At 39.0% G+C, this 15745-nt stretch overlaps 1 protein-coding gene across 2 annotated transcripts in view; it reads right to left on the minus strand.

The window, feature by feature from the left end:
- LTBP1 (latent transforming growth factor beta binding protein 1) overlaps positions 1-15745 on the minus strand; it is a 398959-nt gene that overhangs the window by 151763 nt on the left and 231451 nt on the right. For both annotated transcript variants that reach the window (XM_042933279.1, XM_042933277.1), the window contains exon 9: positions 12936-13007. In XM_042933279.1, the coding sequence (XP_042789213.1) occupies positions 12936-13007 (72 nt within the window). The remainder of the gene's footprint in view (positions 1-12935; positions 13008-15745) is intronic.

Below are 15745 nucleotides of genomic sequence, written 5' to 3' on the forward strand. Positions count from 1 at the left end.
TCAATGTTCCAGAGCAATTTTACCCAAGGTGCGTTATGTAAAACAAGCTTTATGAGCCTATAAAAGGGTCCTGTGGCCAAAGATGTTTGAGAAACACTGCACGTTGTACATGCACAAGCACATTACAAACCCCAAGAAGTCCTTTGGAAAAAACTCTGGGTTTTCTTTAACTTGGTGGGTTTTTTTACACCTTCGGCCATGGAGCCTTTTTGCACACCCCGTCTATTTACATCCCTCCGAACTGACGGTCCGTGAAGCACATTTTGTGAAATGTTGCTCTCTGTGGCTAGTCTGTTTCAACCCAGGCCTCACCGCCACCATACCCTTCCCTCCTGACCTGTAACTGTCCTCCGCTTTGTAAATGATAATCCAGCACAAGATAGATTTGATCACTAGACTCACTGAGAGGAGGTAAACCACTGGGAGGGCACTCCCTTCCTTCCAATTCTTCTGTCTTCAGGGTAACATGATAAAAGAATTATCAGAGCCCAGAGAACAGCTTGTATTTATTTCTTGATACATGTGTGCTACACATGCAAGATGCTAATCACATACGCATCTCTGTGGGTCTTGGATCTCTGACTCTAGTCTACAGACACTACATTAATTTCTCCTTGAAACATTCACAGTAACATGAATCCATCATGGGCTTTCCTCATCGCTCCTGATGCAACAGGCATCTTCCCATTGATTTTATAGCCCCAGAGATTAAGGTCAAAGAGCTATTGGAAAATACAATGTGCTAATGACTCACTTCACCACTGTCTTTCCTGAAGAAAAGTGAATAAAATAAACAGACATTTCCTTTTTGAATCCTATCCCAGTGATATAAGCACGGTAAGAAGACACATTAGGGAAAGACTCTCAAATGGAGAGGAATGGGTCCCAAATTGACTTTTAAATGCTGAAATAGGATGCTCAGGACCAGACCAAAATGGTTTCAATTCTTCCTAAAAACTCTGTGCCTATTTAAAATACAAACTGTGGCAGGAGTTCCAGGAAAATGCCTAGGACGGTAGAATAACCCCTTCCAATCAGTAACACATCTATCAATTCCCTCCTAGTCGGTGACTATCATAAAACTTGATTCAGAATCACATTAAGTACCCCACAATTTCTGGGATTAAATCACTAAATACAGCCGAGTGTTGTGATGAATTTCTGGCAGGCTAAATAAAAAGAACTTTAGGGGCGCCCGGGTGGCTCATTCGGTTAAGCATCAGGTTCTTGATTTCGGCTCAGGTCAAGATCTCATAGTCACGAGATCACACCCCACGTCAGGCTCTGCACTGGGTGTGGAGCCTGCTTAAGATTCTTTCTCCCTCTCCCTCTGTCCCTCCCGCATGTGCATCTGCACATGCGCTCTCTCACTCTTTTTCTCTCTCAAAAGAAAAAAAAAAAAGAATTTTAAAAATTTGTGAGTATTTTGAAGAACTTATTTATCAGGTCTGGTGGGCTCTAGCCTTAACTTCTACCTACTGATTTTCTACTATAACTTCCCAAACATATACCAAGAACAAGGGATTCTAAATTTCATACTTATACATACATTATTCTCATATCCCTATTTCCCATTTCTTCCTACTAAGAAGTAAACATCACAACAATCAAGTCCTTTCTGATAGTGGAACTGAAAGCAACTTTAGAGACCATGCTAACTGTAGGAAATACTACGTAGACAGAAAAGTCCAAGAAGAACATGTTGAAGGTAGGGGAAAAAGTATTTTCAAGATTTTAAATGAAAGCATCAATGGATATTATCACTTCACTAGCCAGAATTTCTAATATTAGGAAATGGTACTGGCCACATGCTGTTGAATGGAAGAAGCCAGACACAAAAGAACACATACTGGATCATTTGAAAGTTCATAAAAAAACCAAAACTGATCTATTCTTGTAAGAGTAAGCTACTGATTATTCTGGAAGAAAAATACATTGTTCTACACATAGGCTATATACAGATACAAAGTTTTTTAAAAAATATAACGAACATTGGGGTGCCCGGGTGGCTCAGTTTGCTGAATATCCGGCTTTGGCTCAGGTCATGATCTCATGGTTCACAAGTTCAGGCCCCACATTGGGCTCCATACTGACAGCTCAGAGCCTGCAGCTCAGAGCTGTGTCTGTGTCTCCCTCTCTCTCTGCCCCTCCCCCACTTGTGCTCTGTCTCCCTCTCTCTCACTCAAAACTAAACATTAACAAAAATTTTTAAATAAATAAATTGTATATATATACATATATATTGTATATATATATATGTATAATGTATGTATAGACATATATTATGTACATATATATACATGTATGTATATATATATATATGGGGGGTGCCTGAGTGGCTTAGTCAGTTGAGTGTCGACTTCAGCTCAGGTCATGATCTCATGGTTCATGAGGTGGAGCCCCATGTTGGGCTCTTTGTTGACAGCTCAGAGCTTAGGGCCTGGAGCCCACTTGGGATCCTGTGTTTCCCTTTCTCTCTGCCCCACCCCACTCATGCTGTGTGTGTGTGTGTGTGTGTGTGTGTGCGCGCGTGTGTGTGTGTGTCTAAAATAAAATTTAAAAAATCAAAAAGTTTATATATATATACATGTATATATATATATGTATATATATATAACAAATGATATAGTTTCCAGTATAATCCACCAGAATTTTTTTCCCACCAATACTTTGTCAATATGGCTTTATGAGCAGATGTAAAGTGACCTCACATAACACACAAAAAAAATCTTCATTTCCTTTTTTCCCAGAAAAAACGCACTTCTACTTGCTGAGTCAGGGTAATCCATCAGGGTGTTATAGACTGACTTTCAAAATGACCCCAATTCTCCACCTCTCCATGTATCCATGCCTCTTGCTATGTCCTCACCTGAATGTGGGCTGCCCTTATTACTTCAGTCTTTCAACCACAGGACAAAGTTGAAGTGACAATGTGTCAGTTCCAAGCCTAAGACTGTAAAGCTTTGTGTGCTTTCACTCTCTTGAACCCTGGCACCAGCCTGCGAACAGCCCGTGTTAGCTGCCCAGAAGATGAGTGACTGTGTGTAAGACAGCAGATTCATCCTAGCCGAGACCATCCTGGACCATCTAGCCCCAGGCACCCAGCAGCAGATCACGGATGCAAGAATGAGCCTGGCTGAGATCATCCGCCCCTGGCCTGGGTCAGCAAACCTGCCCAGTTGCACCTAGAAGTGTGGCAACTACATGATTATTTTATTTAATTGTTAACTGACAGCGGAAAGGAGAAGAGACGATCCTGGAAAAGGAATGCCTCAGAATCTAAATGAACTATAGCCTAAATAACAGTACAGAAGCATCAACGCAAAACAAAAGCACACAAATAAAAACAAGAGTATTTAGAAGCATAAATATTCTGCTTCTTAAAAACTTCACGCTAAAACTGAAGAGGTACAGGGAAGCCTGGGTGGCTCAGTTCGTTAAGCGTCCAACTTCGGCTCAGGTCATGATCTCATTGGTTCGTGGGTTCGAGCCCCATGTTGGGCTCTGTACTGACAGCTCAGAGTCGGGAGCTGCTTCAGATTCTGTGTCTCCCTCTCTCTCTGCCCCTTCCCTGCTCATGCTCTGACACTCTCTCTCTCTCTTTCTCAAAAATAAATATATATTAACAAAAATTTTAAACTGAGGGGGTACGACTTACATGATGTGATAAATAATGTGATAAAAAAAACTTTACACACCAGACACATTTACAAGGCAACTTGCTATAAAATTAGACGATGAAGTTTGGACAACTCTATGATTTCTAAACCAATTTCAAACCAGTAAAGAGCTTAAGAGCTAAACATAGAATGTGAAAGTATCAGCGGGCATCCACTATCATTCTCAGCTCTACCATTTGCTGAGCAAGGCTTTAGGTCATGGTTTCCCCACCTGCAACAAGTAGGTGGGGTCAGTGTCAAGACCTTAGAGATGAGAAAACACATTAAAAGTACTTTCATAAACTGCACACTGCTATATAAATGTTAAGAGCACAGGGAGGAGTACTCAGGCTGCAGAGGTAAATTCCACCACTCTCCAGCTACATGACCTTCCATCGCTTAATTTTCTGGAGTCAGAAGACTCAGTTTCATTACCAGTTTAAAAGAAAAAAAAAAAAAAAGGTAACAGTACTTATCTCCCAGGGTTGTTCAATTATGACACACCTAAGCATCTGACACAATGGCTCCACCAAATAGGCACTGAATAAATGCTAGCAAAATATATAAATGGGCAGATACAAAATATGCAAGCAATGATGACCAGAAAGGAAATCTATTTTATGAGAAAAAAGAAATCAAGTTATTCTCGTGTAAGTAATATCATAAGGAGACGAGCCTCACGTTAACAAAATCAACAGTAATGAGAAATGGAGCAGTAGCTGGTCTAGCTAGTTCCAAAAAGTTGGGTAAGAACTAAAGAGTATTAGAGGAAGAACTTAGGTTATATACAAAAGGCTTATTAAACTGGGCCTGAGGAGCGCCTGGGTGGCTCAGTCGGTTGAGTTTCCAACTTCAGCTCAGGTCATGATTTTACAGTCTGTGAGTTCGAGCCCCGCGTCGGGCTCTGTGCTGACAGCTCAGAGCCTGGAGGCTGCTTCAGATTCTGTGTCTCCCTCTCTCTCTGCCCCTCCCCGACTCATGCTCTGTCTCTCTGTCTCAAAAATAAAATAAAAAACATTAAAAAAAAATTTAAACTGGGCCTCAGTGCTAGTGAACTTAGGATCACAAACCATGAAGTCACCTGCTGTCAGGATCACCATCACTAAAAACATCTTTATGTCTGTACATGGTCATTGTCTCCCTTGTACCTTGTTCCAAACGCCACAAGAAGGCAGCGCTGCACAGGCTGGGTGGGCGGACCTTGAGTGAGAGGGAGTAAGGATGCAAGAGAGGGAGAGCACAAAACTCTCACTACTAAGTTAAAGCCATTTATTTTCACTCTATGGAAATTCTCACCAAAACCTTTGAAAGAAACCACAAATGTCAAGGACATAATATATATAACAAACTATATCAATGTTCCTCTATTTAAATATAAACTTAAAAGAAGCTTACAGTCACTAGCCACTATATCAAACAAATTTTGCATTCAGCCTGCCCCCTCCCCATACCGTAATAATTAATTCATCCACCTTCACCTACACCTGTGGGATTCAGCAGGCACAGCATAGCACATACTCTCCCATGCCCGTGTCTTAATCTCCTCTGGTCCCGATGACTTTCCCAACTCCGATACCATCTTTCCCAAACTGCAATTATTTTAAGGTAAAATTATTCTTACGTAGAAAACTCAGAGGAAATTATTAAAACCACCAAGAGTTAGTTCCAATAAAACAGTGAATATTAAATTACAATCTTGCTCACAGCCATATTCAATATAAAGTGCCTGGGGAGAGCCTAAACAGGGAGGCAAGGGAGGAGAGGAGGGACCTATGGTCAGTGGGCTCTCTAAGGCTAGTGAGAAGGGAAATGCACATCCTCTCCAAAAGTCATGTGTACAGGATAAATCACAGCTTGGAACCAGTCATTTCTCTTGTAAAAAGAACCATGGATTCGCTGAAGCTTTACGTTCAAGTACACTCATGACAGTATATGTATTAAGAAAAAATAGAAACTAATCTGAAAATAGCACTTTAGAATAATTAAATGAATTCTCCAGTATCCATTAACTAGGATACTACGTCTGCATTAAAATAATTCTTAATAGATTTAATAACATGAGAAAGTATTATCTATTAAGTAAAAACAGTTTTCACACTTATCTGTGAAATATGATGTAAATATCTATCTATCTATAGATATCTATAGATATATAGCAGGAACTACAGCAAAATTCACCAATTTTTGAAGGTGATAAAGGTAATTTCTTTTCTTTTTTACATTTTTTTACCATTTATTCACTTTTGAGGGAGACAGAGTGTAAGTGGGGGAGGGGCAGAGAGAGGGAGACACAGAATCAGAAGCAGGTTTCAGGCTCTGAGCTGTCAGCACACAGCCCAACACGGGGCTCAAACTCATGAGCTATGAGATCATGTCCTGAACTGCAGTTGGACGTTTAACCAACTGAGCCACTCAGGCACCCCAGGTAATTTCTACTTTTTATACATTTCTCTAGTTTCTAAGTTTTAAACACTAGGTATGAATTATTTTATAAATAAAAAAGACAATGTGTTTGTTTTAAAGATTAGGTTTTTAAGTGCTATCCAATTTGCTAACTAAATGGGAACTTTCTCTCTGAAATTGCAGTGTTCGGTTCATTCCTTAAGCACTTACCACCTGCCGCCTTGATATTTGAGTTGTAAGTAAGAACAGGGATCTTCATGAGGGCGGGAATTGAGTCTTATTATATTCTAATATTTCTCAGAGTATCCCCATTTAAATCATCATTAAATATCTATAAAGCAAGTGAGCTAATGAATGGCAGATATTGATGCAGATGGGCTGCTTAATTCAACAGGGAAAAAAGACTACCTGTGGATAACAATAAGTTGGAGCTTTGTTTTCTCAAAGCCTTTTCCACATCCTCAAAGAAAATTTATAATACATACATACATTAAATATCACACTCCAATACTGATATCTTGGATTTTAAAAAGCTCAATTCTGATATGGATATATGTTAAAGAAATGTAACACAGTAAAACTCGTGCTTTGGCAGTCTCCCAGGCTCCAAACGCTTAGCAACTGAAAACGAACTATTAAAAGAAGATTAAAAAACAAAAGAAACATCTCAGTAAATCTGAAACGGCATAGAAATACATGGTAGTGGGTGGAGCTACTGAATTTCTGTGTCTACCGCCCAGAAGGAAACAGGGGCAGCCAGGATTTAGCAACGGAAGGTAAGAATCCAAAAGAACCTGTGCAGAAGCATTCTTCCTCAGCAACTGAAATCTAGCAAAACTTGTCAGCATGCTTAAAAAGTTAAATGAATGAATATATTTAAACGGAAAGAAACAAGACCAGGCAGCTATGAAAAATTATTAGAAACCTCAGAAATGGAAAACAATCTTAAAACTACAAGTCTAATGGATCAGACAGAGTCCAGATAGGCTTAATAAAACAAGACTGAGAAAACTTTAAGATGGAACTGAGATATTCATTCAAAATGCAACCAAAAAAAAAAAAAAAAAAAGACGAAAGGATACAAGCACAAAAGACTTGCTCAGAGACATGAAAATTAAAGACATCTCCAACACTAGTCAATAGGAGTTTCAGCTGAGAAACATGGTAGAAAAACAATATTTGAAGAGATAAGAGTTTATCATTTTTCAAATTTGAAGACAGACATGACTGTTCAGATGGACAATGCACTCTGTCCACTGAGCAAAATCAAAATAAATGCAAATATTAACACATCATGATAAAACTACAGAAAACAAAGAATTCAAAGATCTCAAAAGAGAGAAAGAGAGATTACCTACAAAGGAAGAAAGTATCAAAAAGAAGTCAGAAGACACTAGCACAATGTGGTCAAATGTATTGCTGGCAAACAACCTGGAACTGAACACCTGACCAGTGTCCTTACAGAATGAGCTCCAAGCAAAGATATTCTCAGACATATAAAGTATATACTTCTCAGTGACCCTCACTTAAAGAACTGTCAAAGAATATAATCTTAAAATACAGACTGGCAAATAAAAATACAGGACACACAATTAAATTTGGACTTTAGACAAACAAGTACTTGTTAGTATATATGTTCCAACCAAATTATTTGCTATTTATCTGAGATTCAAATTTAACTGGCTATCCTGTATCTTATCTGGCAAACCTACCTCAAAAACAAAAACAAAACAAAACAAAAAACTCATGAGCCCACAAAACAAGCACAGGATACAAGAAACAATGCTGAATGAAAAACCTGATAAAATGCCAGTACATTCATTTAACTATTAACTGGATTAAAAAAAAAACTTCGATGTCCATTAACTATACCTTTGAAAATAACTATAAAATGGTGACTCATTCTGTTACCCAGCGCTATGCCAGAGACCACGTTTTCTACAACCAAATATGTTTTCTTGAGGGTCTCACCTGCACTTTCGAGTTTTCCCAAAGTACTCAAAGACCAGCCTTCTTCTATATCCTTACCATAATACAGTCACAGTATTTTGTAATCATTAAGGTGTCTGAAATAGATGCTATTGCCCAGCCAAGCTCTTCATAACCCCAAATCCCCCAAGTATGGCTTACTGATACACAGTATTAAGATTGTGAGTTTCATTTAATCACAGAGATATGCCCCTGAAGAAAAAAAAAAAAAAAGTCCATTATCTTTTCTATGTTCCAAACAAACTGTGGTTTCAAATGCACTTTGGGGCACCACCTTAAAGGAATCCCACACTTGGGACTGTCCATGGTAATGGATACAATGATGCCCTATCGTATCTGTTTTGTAAATCTATTTTATTGAAGCAGAATAACTGGTGTAAAAAAAAATTGAGGTGGAAAGTTACGTGGACAGCTCTGTCATAGCTGCTGTAATGGGCTCATCTCGAGTCAGCTAAAATTTAGCTAGCTGGGAGAGTGAACAAAGCAAACTGAGTCCTGCTGATTTCCAACTGACTTAATTACACTGAGCCCAAGGTCCAGAGGGATGCCTTATTCACCAGGCCTCTCCTCAGTCTGTAGCTTAGGGGAACCCTGCCAATTAATGTTTATGGATTACTGAATATTCGTTAATGTTTGAGATTATCTATGAAAAAGGAGTATACATACACTGGATTATGAAAGTGCAGACATCTCACTTACATATCGTGGCGTTGCCCACAGCACCTCTCAGCACATGCTAACACAAAATGTATAGAATAATACTAGGTTGATTTCATACCTACAGCTCATGAAATGAATGATTTCTGTGTATCCAAAGAGGTATTTGCTTTTAACAAAAGACTTCACTAAATAGATTGGTCCCCAAGTGATTTCAGAACCAAATTGCATTTTATTGGATTTACGCCTAATTTTTAAGAGCTCATTTATCTCATGACAAAGTTATGGGCAAGTGAGAATACTCAAAATGCAGGGAACAAGTGAGCTCCAGAGTCAAGGAGTATGAAAGCAGGCGCTCCTATTACCATATTCATGGGGTATTATTCCATTTAATTCTAGCTCTACATCAAACCTTAGCATAATAATCAAATGACAAATGTTGTTCTAGATCTACCAGGAAATATGCTTGTATTGTTTGTTATGATAAATGAAGCAAATTATAACAATTCCATAATGTTAAGGGTAGTGAGGGCAGGTTTGAGAGCTCCATGTGTGTGTGTGCAATAAATCATTCCTTTGAAAAGATAATCGCAGCACCGCTAGAGAGGAGAAAAAAACCCAACTTGGAGGGCAATTATTTGAAAGCTCCTCAAATTAACTTGTGCACAGTTGGTTCTTTGTTACTGAGCCCACATTACTAAACGTTGTTTCAGGACATTAGTTCGCCTAGGTGAAGGAAATAATGTAATTCTAGTTATTAATCACTTTAATTTTAAATGTGCTTTGTAAACTGAGAAGACATTAAACTCTAAGAACAATGTGGAACGCACAAGTAATTAGTGGTTAATGGGCTCCTTTTGAAAAACTCTGGGATAACAAAATCTAAAGCTTCGAGCTCTAGGAAAAAGGAGTGTACATATGTAATGTGAGAAAGTTCTATTTCATTTTACTGACCAATAGTGTCACAAAGGGAGTGAAATTAAGCCCTTCTCTCAAAAGTAATTTTAATAGATTATGATGAATGAAATCATATTATTTTATGAGTCAATCTTCTCTGCAGTATAATTTAGCGGTGCCTTTTTGAGGCACCATGAAATAGAATTTTCTGTGATACTTCACTCCAGATTCCCTGCCAAAAAGTCTGACACTGTTTTGCAAATATCCTCCTGAGACAAACGTAAGCCAGGATTTGGTGTTACTGACTGTCAGGGCAAAGAACGAGATGGAACCATTTCCTGTGCTCAGTGTGAACAAAACTTGCAAAAGGTCACTCCATACCATTCATACCAGAAGAGATAAATACAAAAATAACAACAAAAATCAAGCAATTATTTAAAGGATCCTTCATTCTCTTTTGCTAAGATATGTGGCCGATGTTTACTTCTACTTCCATCGTGGTATTTTTACAAACACTGTTAGAACCTTGAACCAGCTAGAAGAAGGAATATGTTGGATAACCATCCTTTCTTATTACAATAAATCTTATTAATATTGATTGCATTACCTTCTAATACTCCTCACAACAGATGGCGTACCTTCTAACAGCACGGCTAGTTCTAAAGAGCTGGTATCTACATTAGTTATACCTTAGATACATGTAAAATCAGTAAAGGAGGCCATGTTGCCCACAGAAACAGAGGTGGTTTGGGAGCTTAATCCTGGCTGAGCCTCTCATTCTCTGTGCGATCTTGGTAAAGTGACTTACTCTGTGTCTTGGTTTCAATTGGGATTAATGATGTCTAAAGCCCACCCCACCCCTTCTTACCCCACAAAAACATGCACATTCTTCATAATTTGACATCAGGAAATTAGGAGCACCCGACATTCTGGAGCATCTCTGAATATTAGTTACAGCAGGTTTGCAACGTGGAAGGATAAACAAGGATCCTCCTTCTGAGAGGAGGCAGACACACCTCATCACAGGGCACACTTCAGGAAACTTCCTATCGCGGAGCTAAAATGTGTATGACAGACCCAGCTGTCATTTCTTTCTTCTCATCCATAGCATCTATCCCAGGCAACAGAGTAATGATAGCCATCAGACACCTGGAATGTACCTACAAAGTCTCCCAACCTCATGGACTGTGCAGGACAGAAATTCCCTGGAGCACCCCATGGCCAGTTGTTTTTAAGGGTCTACTGAATTATGCCCAATGCAGGAAGCTCACTACTTGCAAAGGCATTTCAGTACAGTGTTGGGGAATGCTGTTCCACAGAAAAAGTTTGCTCTGAGTTGTCAATATGCCTCCTTTTAACTCCATTCTATTATTGACTGGTTTTTGAAGCAACTCATAAAGACTTATTTTGCGATGCCTGGGTGGCTGAGTTGGTCAAGCATCCAACTCTTGATTTTGGCTCAGGTCATGATCTCACAGTTCATGAGTTCAAGCCCCGCATCAGGCTCTGCACGGACAGTGCGGAGCCTGCTTGGGATTCTCCTTCCCTCCCTCTCTCTCTGCTCCTCCCCCACTCACATTCTCTCACTCTCTCTCAAAATAAATAAATAAACTTAAAAAAAAATAAAAATCAAAGACTTGTTTTGTAGAACAGTGGATCCAACATTTAAAGGCATGTTTATAAGGCAGCCATTCTATTTCTCTGTACTCTGCTCTTCTCCAGGGCTAAACACCCTCAGGATTCCAGGCCCCTCATAAGCTCTGTTGACTTTATTAGCCAAAAGACAACGAATACCAAACACCCAAACCCCAAATTCAGTCTGACTAGCAGAGGACAAGATTGTTACTTCCAAACCCCTGCTCATTCTGCTTCTACTAATGCATTCTAAAAATGGGCTAGGGCTTGTCATATAGATTTTCATCCAAATCTGTGAAGCAATCACTTCATTTATGCTGTAGAATATATATTTAGCCATCTGTCCATTCAACATCTTCATTCTTCCATCCATTTCAATTTTCCATCCATTTAATACAATCTCTTAAGGATATCTTAAATTCTACTGATTCCTACGTAATATTGATTAATCCATTATTCCCACGTTACTAAGATGTTTCTTACACAGTGTCTTGGGTGCCCTCTCCTTGAGCAGTTAAATATAACTTTCAGGAGGATTACCATATTTTAAGGCAACACTTTTTTAAAATGCATGGTACACCTATGTACATTTCAAAAGAAAATTCTTTTCTTGCTAGAGCTCTACAGATCATAAAAGTTAGATAGATGCAATATGGAACAACCTGAGAAAATTCTCAGGTAATTAAGACAGTCCACTGACATGACCCTTTTAATAGGAATTAATCTAGACTTTGTAACATTACCTTAATCTACCCTGTCCTATATAAACACATACTGGTCAAGGATACAGAGCCCCAGACAACAAGTTGGAAAACATGTGCTGTGTTCTTAATGTGGATTTTGGTTCACTAATGGAGGCTCTTTCTCCATTTTAATATACACACATTTCCAAGTTACTAATAACACTTTTACCCAGACATTTAAGGGGAAACTAGGAGCATTAATTGGACAAATCACAGAGTAAATGAAACAAAATTTGATATCATATGTGGGTACTAAACTAGGTACTCGTAAACCTGAGTTACAACCCCAGCTCTATTTAGCCTCAGGAAAGTCACTACACCAGTCTGGGCTTGAATGTCCTGGTCTGTAAAGTACAGACACTGGGCTACGGGATCTCTGAGGTTCCCCCTGCTTGTTCAAATCTGCTATAAGGTGCAAAATAAACTGAGCAAAAGCACTCAGGACATTTCACATTTAGCTACAGAGCTTTACCTATTGCCTAGGAAATGTGTATGCACCCTGACATTTAATACTTAAATACTTTGAGGTGGCTAGCAATATTCTGATGAGAGGGAAATAAAGGAACTCTACTACCCAATCCTGTGTCAGCAAGGAAGGCACACTGCTAGGTACACATGCATACTTATATGCATGCACATGCACCCACGCATGGAAAGGGAGCGACCAGCATGGAGACCATACGGTGCTCTGTAATATAATCCAATCTCCTGTGGATTTCATCACAAATTAACATAGGGGGAAAAAAGTTCCATGACGTTTAAATGCTATTAATTCTAGCAACCATGCACTATAACTCTTTGCTTCCTTATAGATAATTTGAGTGAGCGAGAGGCAGTTCATTGTTGTGACTTTCTCATATGGGGCTAATGAGAAAATTGTGGTCAAATAACTTAAGATTCCTAAAAAGCCAAAGCAACGGAAATCCACACCAATGAACTCAGTTAAACTTACCTTGACAAAAGGTGTTGTTGACCCGCTTATAACCTTGCAGACATTCCATCATTTGGTTATATCCATGATACGCTGTAAGGAAGAAAGAATGCGTTGTTACACGCTTAAATTCTTACAGTCCTAAACTGCCTGTTGTGATAACCTAATCCATGGAAGTCATCAGTGGTCTGTATTATTCATTTCTAAGATACCCAATTCAATGTATATCAGTTTCTTTTACATTATACTCAGTTATAAATATACCACTTATTTTGCAATGTATATAGTCCCAAGTAGTTGTCAGCAAACCTTGATAACATTAATCAAAAGAATCATAAGAGGGGAGCCTGGGTGGCTCAGTCAGTTGGGCGTCCGACTTCGGCTCAGGTCATGATCTCATGGTCCGTGAGTTCGAGCCCCGCGTCGGGCTCTGTGCTGACAGCTCAGAGCCTGGATCCTGTTTCAGATTCTTTGTCTCCCTCTCTTTCTGACCCTCCCCCGTTCATGCTGTCTCTCCCTGTCTCAAAATAAATACATGTTAAAAAAGAAAAAAAAAAAAAAAAAAAAAAAAAGAATCATAAGAAGGTTTAATATGTTCTACCAGTTAGTGATCATTTACATTACAAAGACTCTCTCCCTGCCCAGTAATTTGCTCCAGGCATTTGAATTTTCTTATAAGTAGGGTAAACATACATCCTAGTCTGTCTGGAACAGTCCTGGCTTATGCCAGTTGTACTAGCAAAGTGCATTAATAACAGCACTCCACTCCCAAAAGTGTCCCACTTTCAACAATAAATAATATGCTCGCCTAAATACTGGCTCACATATCTTGGTAATGAGTGATTCTTCCTACTATGAACCTGAGAAGAACAGGAAATGATGAGAGGAAGCTAGGAGATGAGAAAGGCCTCTGTGATCAGTGGTATGGTTCATTGCCCAGAAATTTCACCAGCAATATAATGTTGCAATTACCAAATTATCAACAAACCCTAGTCACTGAAACTGATGCTCTTAAGTGAGGCCAAAATGATTTCCTGGCATATGGATACAGCATAGGCTCAGGGACCAAGCAGACCTAAGTTCAAATCATGGCTCTGGCTATCCATAGCTCTGCAACTTTGGGAGACAAGCTTTCTGGGATTCAAATGGTGATTCTGTACAATGGGAGTATTCCCATCTACTGAGCAGGTCTGGGTCGCTGTGGATTTTAGACATAATTTATACAGATGCCTACCACAGTGCCTGACAAAAACCACTCACAAGATGACAGATGCCATTATTTCCTGCCATAAGGTAGTCTTTCATTACGATCATGAACAACAGATAAAGGGCAATAATCAAAACAGGATGGATGGTTAGAACACTATAAAGACCTGAACAAAGAGTAAAGAGGAAAAATTCAAAATAAAAAGGAAATTTTCTTTTGGAAAATAAAATTATTTTGCCCCTAACACATGCTGTTTATTCTCACCACTAATGGAACAGGGTGAATATGTACGAGTGGTGTTCCTCTCTCCTCCTTCACTTCCTTTCTTTGTCATATGTCCCATCTCTTCAGATCTTTCTAAAAGCTAGGAAAAGGTTACAGTGAGCAGTCTTGGAATAGCGAGTTATAGGAGGGCAGAAATTGGCATGTGGGGAATCACCCCAATTCAAGCTCCTTGGCCACACAGCTAGTCTTGCCCCACAGAATGAAGACCCTGGCTGCCTACACAGATTCTGGGATCTCTGTCTGTGAACTGTTCAAAGGCAAAAGAGATGGTATCTTGTTTTAAAAGTTTCCACAGTCATCAACCTCAAGGCAGAGAGCCAGACCAGATGATCTCTTCAGGTCTCCCTCAGCTTAGGATTCGATGTTTCAGATTCTAAATTTTCTTCTAAAAACTTCTAAAGGACAAGTGACTTGTTCATGCTAAGTACATTTTTAATAGATTACAGGGTATTTAATGAAATCGTTTACAGATTTAAAATTAAGTTTTTGCAGTAAAAACTAAACAACAATGAAAGGTCTTTCTGTATGCGGCTAAACAAAAACTTCAAACATTAAACAAAAGTCATTTGAAAACTGAAGTTTGAACTACTTTAAAGTGAAAAAAAAAAGGTGGGGGGAAGGCATGGAACACAAAACCATAGCATATAAAGCCAAGGAAAGTCTGCTGCCTTCCAAAATGAATATGATTTAGAGAGTAGTACCAACCAAGGAAAGGAAAGTTTTTAAATGACACAGGAAGAATGTGACCCTGAGTGTGTTTCTTGGGAGTGAGTCACTTAGGACAGCACAAAGTAAATGTCAAGATGTTAATGGTTTACTTCAGTCATAATCCACATTGCCCTTCCTGAAATGAAATCAATCTCTTCAATTTTATACATTACATGAGCCAACCTATGAATTTATTTTCATCAGCATTTAGTAAGAAGTGATAGCAACTTTGTACTTTCACATTTAGCTTAAATTATTACTAACACTAAAATGGAGAGTTAACAAGACCATTTAAAGCAGGGAATTTATGCTCAGATAACACAACTATAAGTAAAAACAACACAAAGTCAGGAGTAGAAGTCAGGGATTAAAAAAACAACAAGAATGGAAGATTCTCTGTACCCCTAACTTCTGTCCCTATCTTGCAACTTTGGGGCTGGGAAAAACGGAGGAAAGAGAAGCAGTTAAGCAAAAGACACAGAGAGAAGGAGAGATAAGAAAAAGGCATAAGATAAGAGAGAAGATGCAGCAAGTATGACAGAACATGAACTTGGCCCCAGAATGAAGCTGTAAGAACTGAACTTCTCTTTCTGCAGTCCTTAGACTTAGAGGTGGGAAACACACCGCCCCC

Source organism: Panthera leo, chromosome A3, assembly GCF_018350215.1.
Source record: "Panthera leo isolate Ple1 chromosome A3, P.leo_Ple1_pat1.1, whole genome shotgun sequence".
NCBI lineage: Eukaryota > Metazoa > Chordata > Mammalia > Carnivora > Felidae > Panthera > Panthera leo.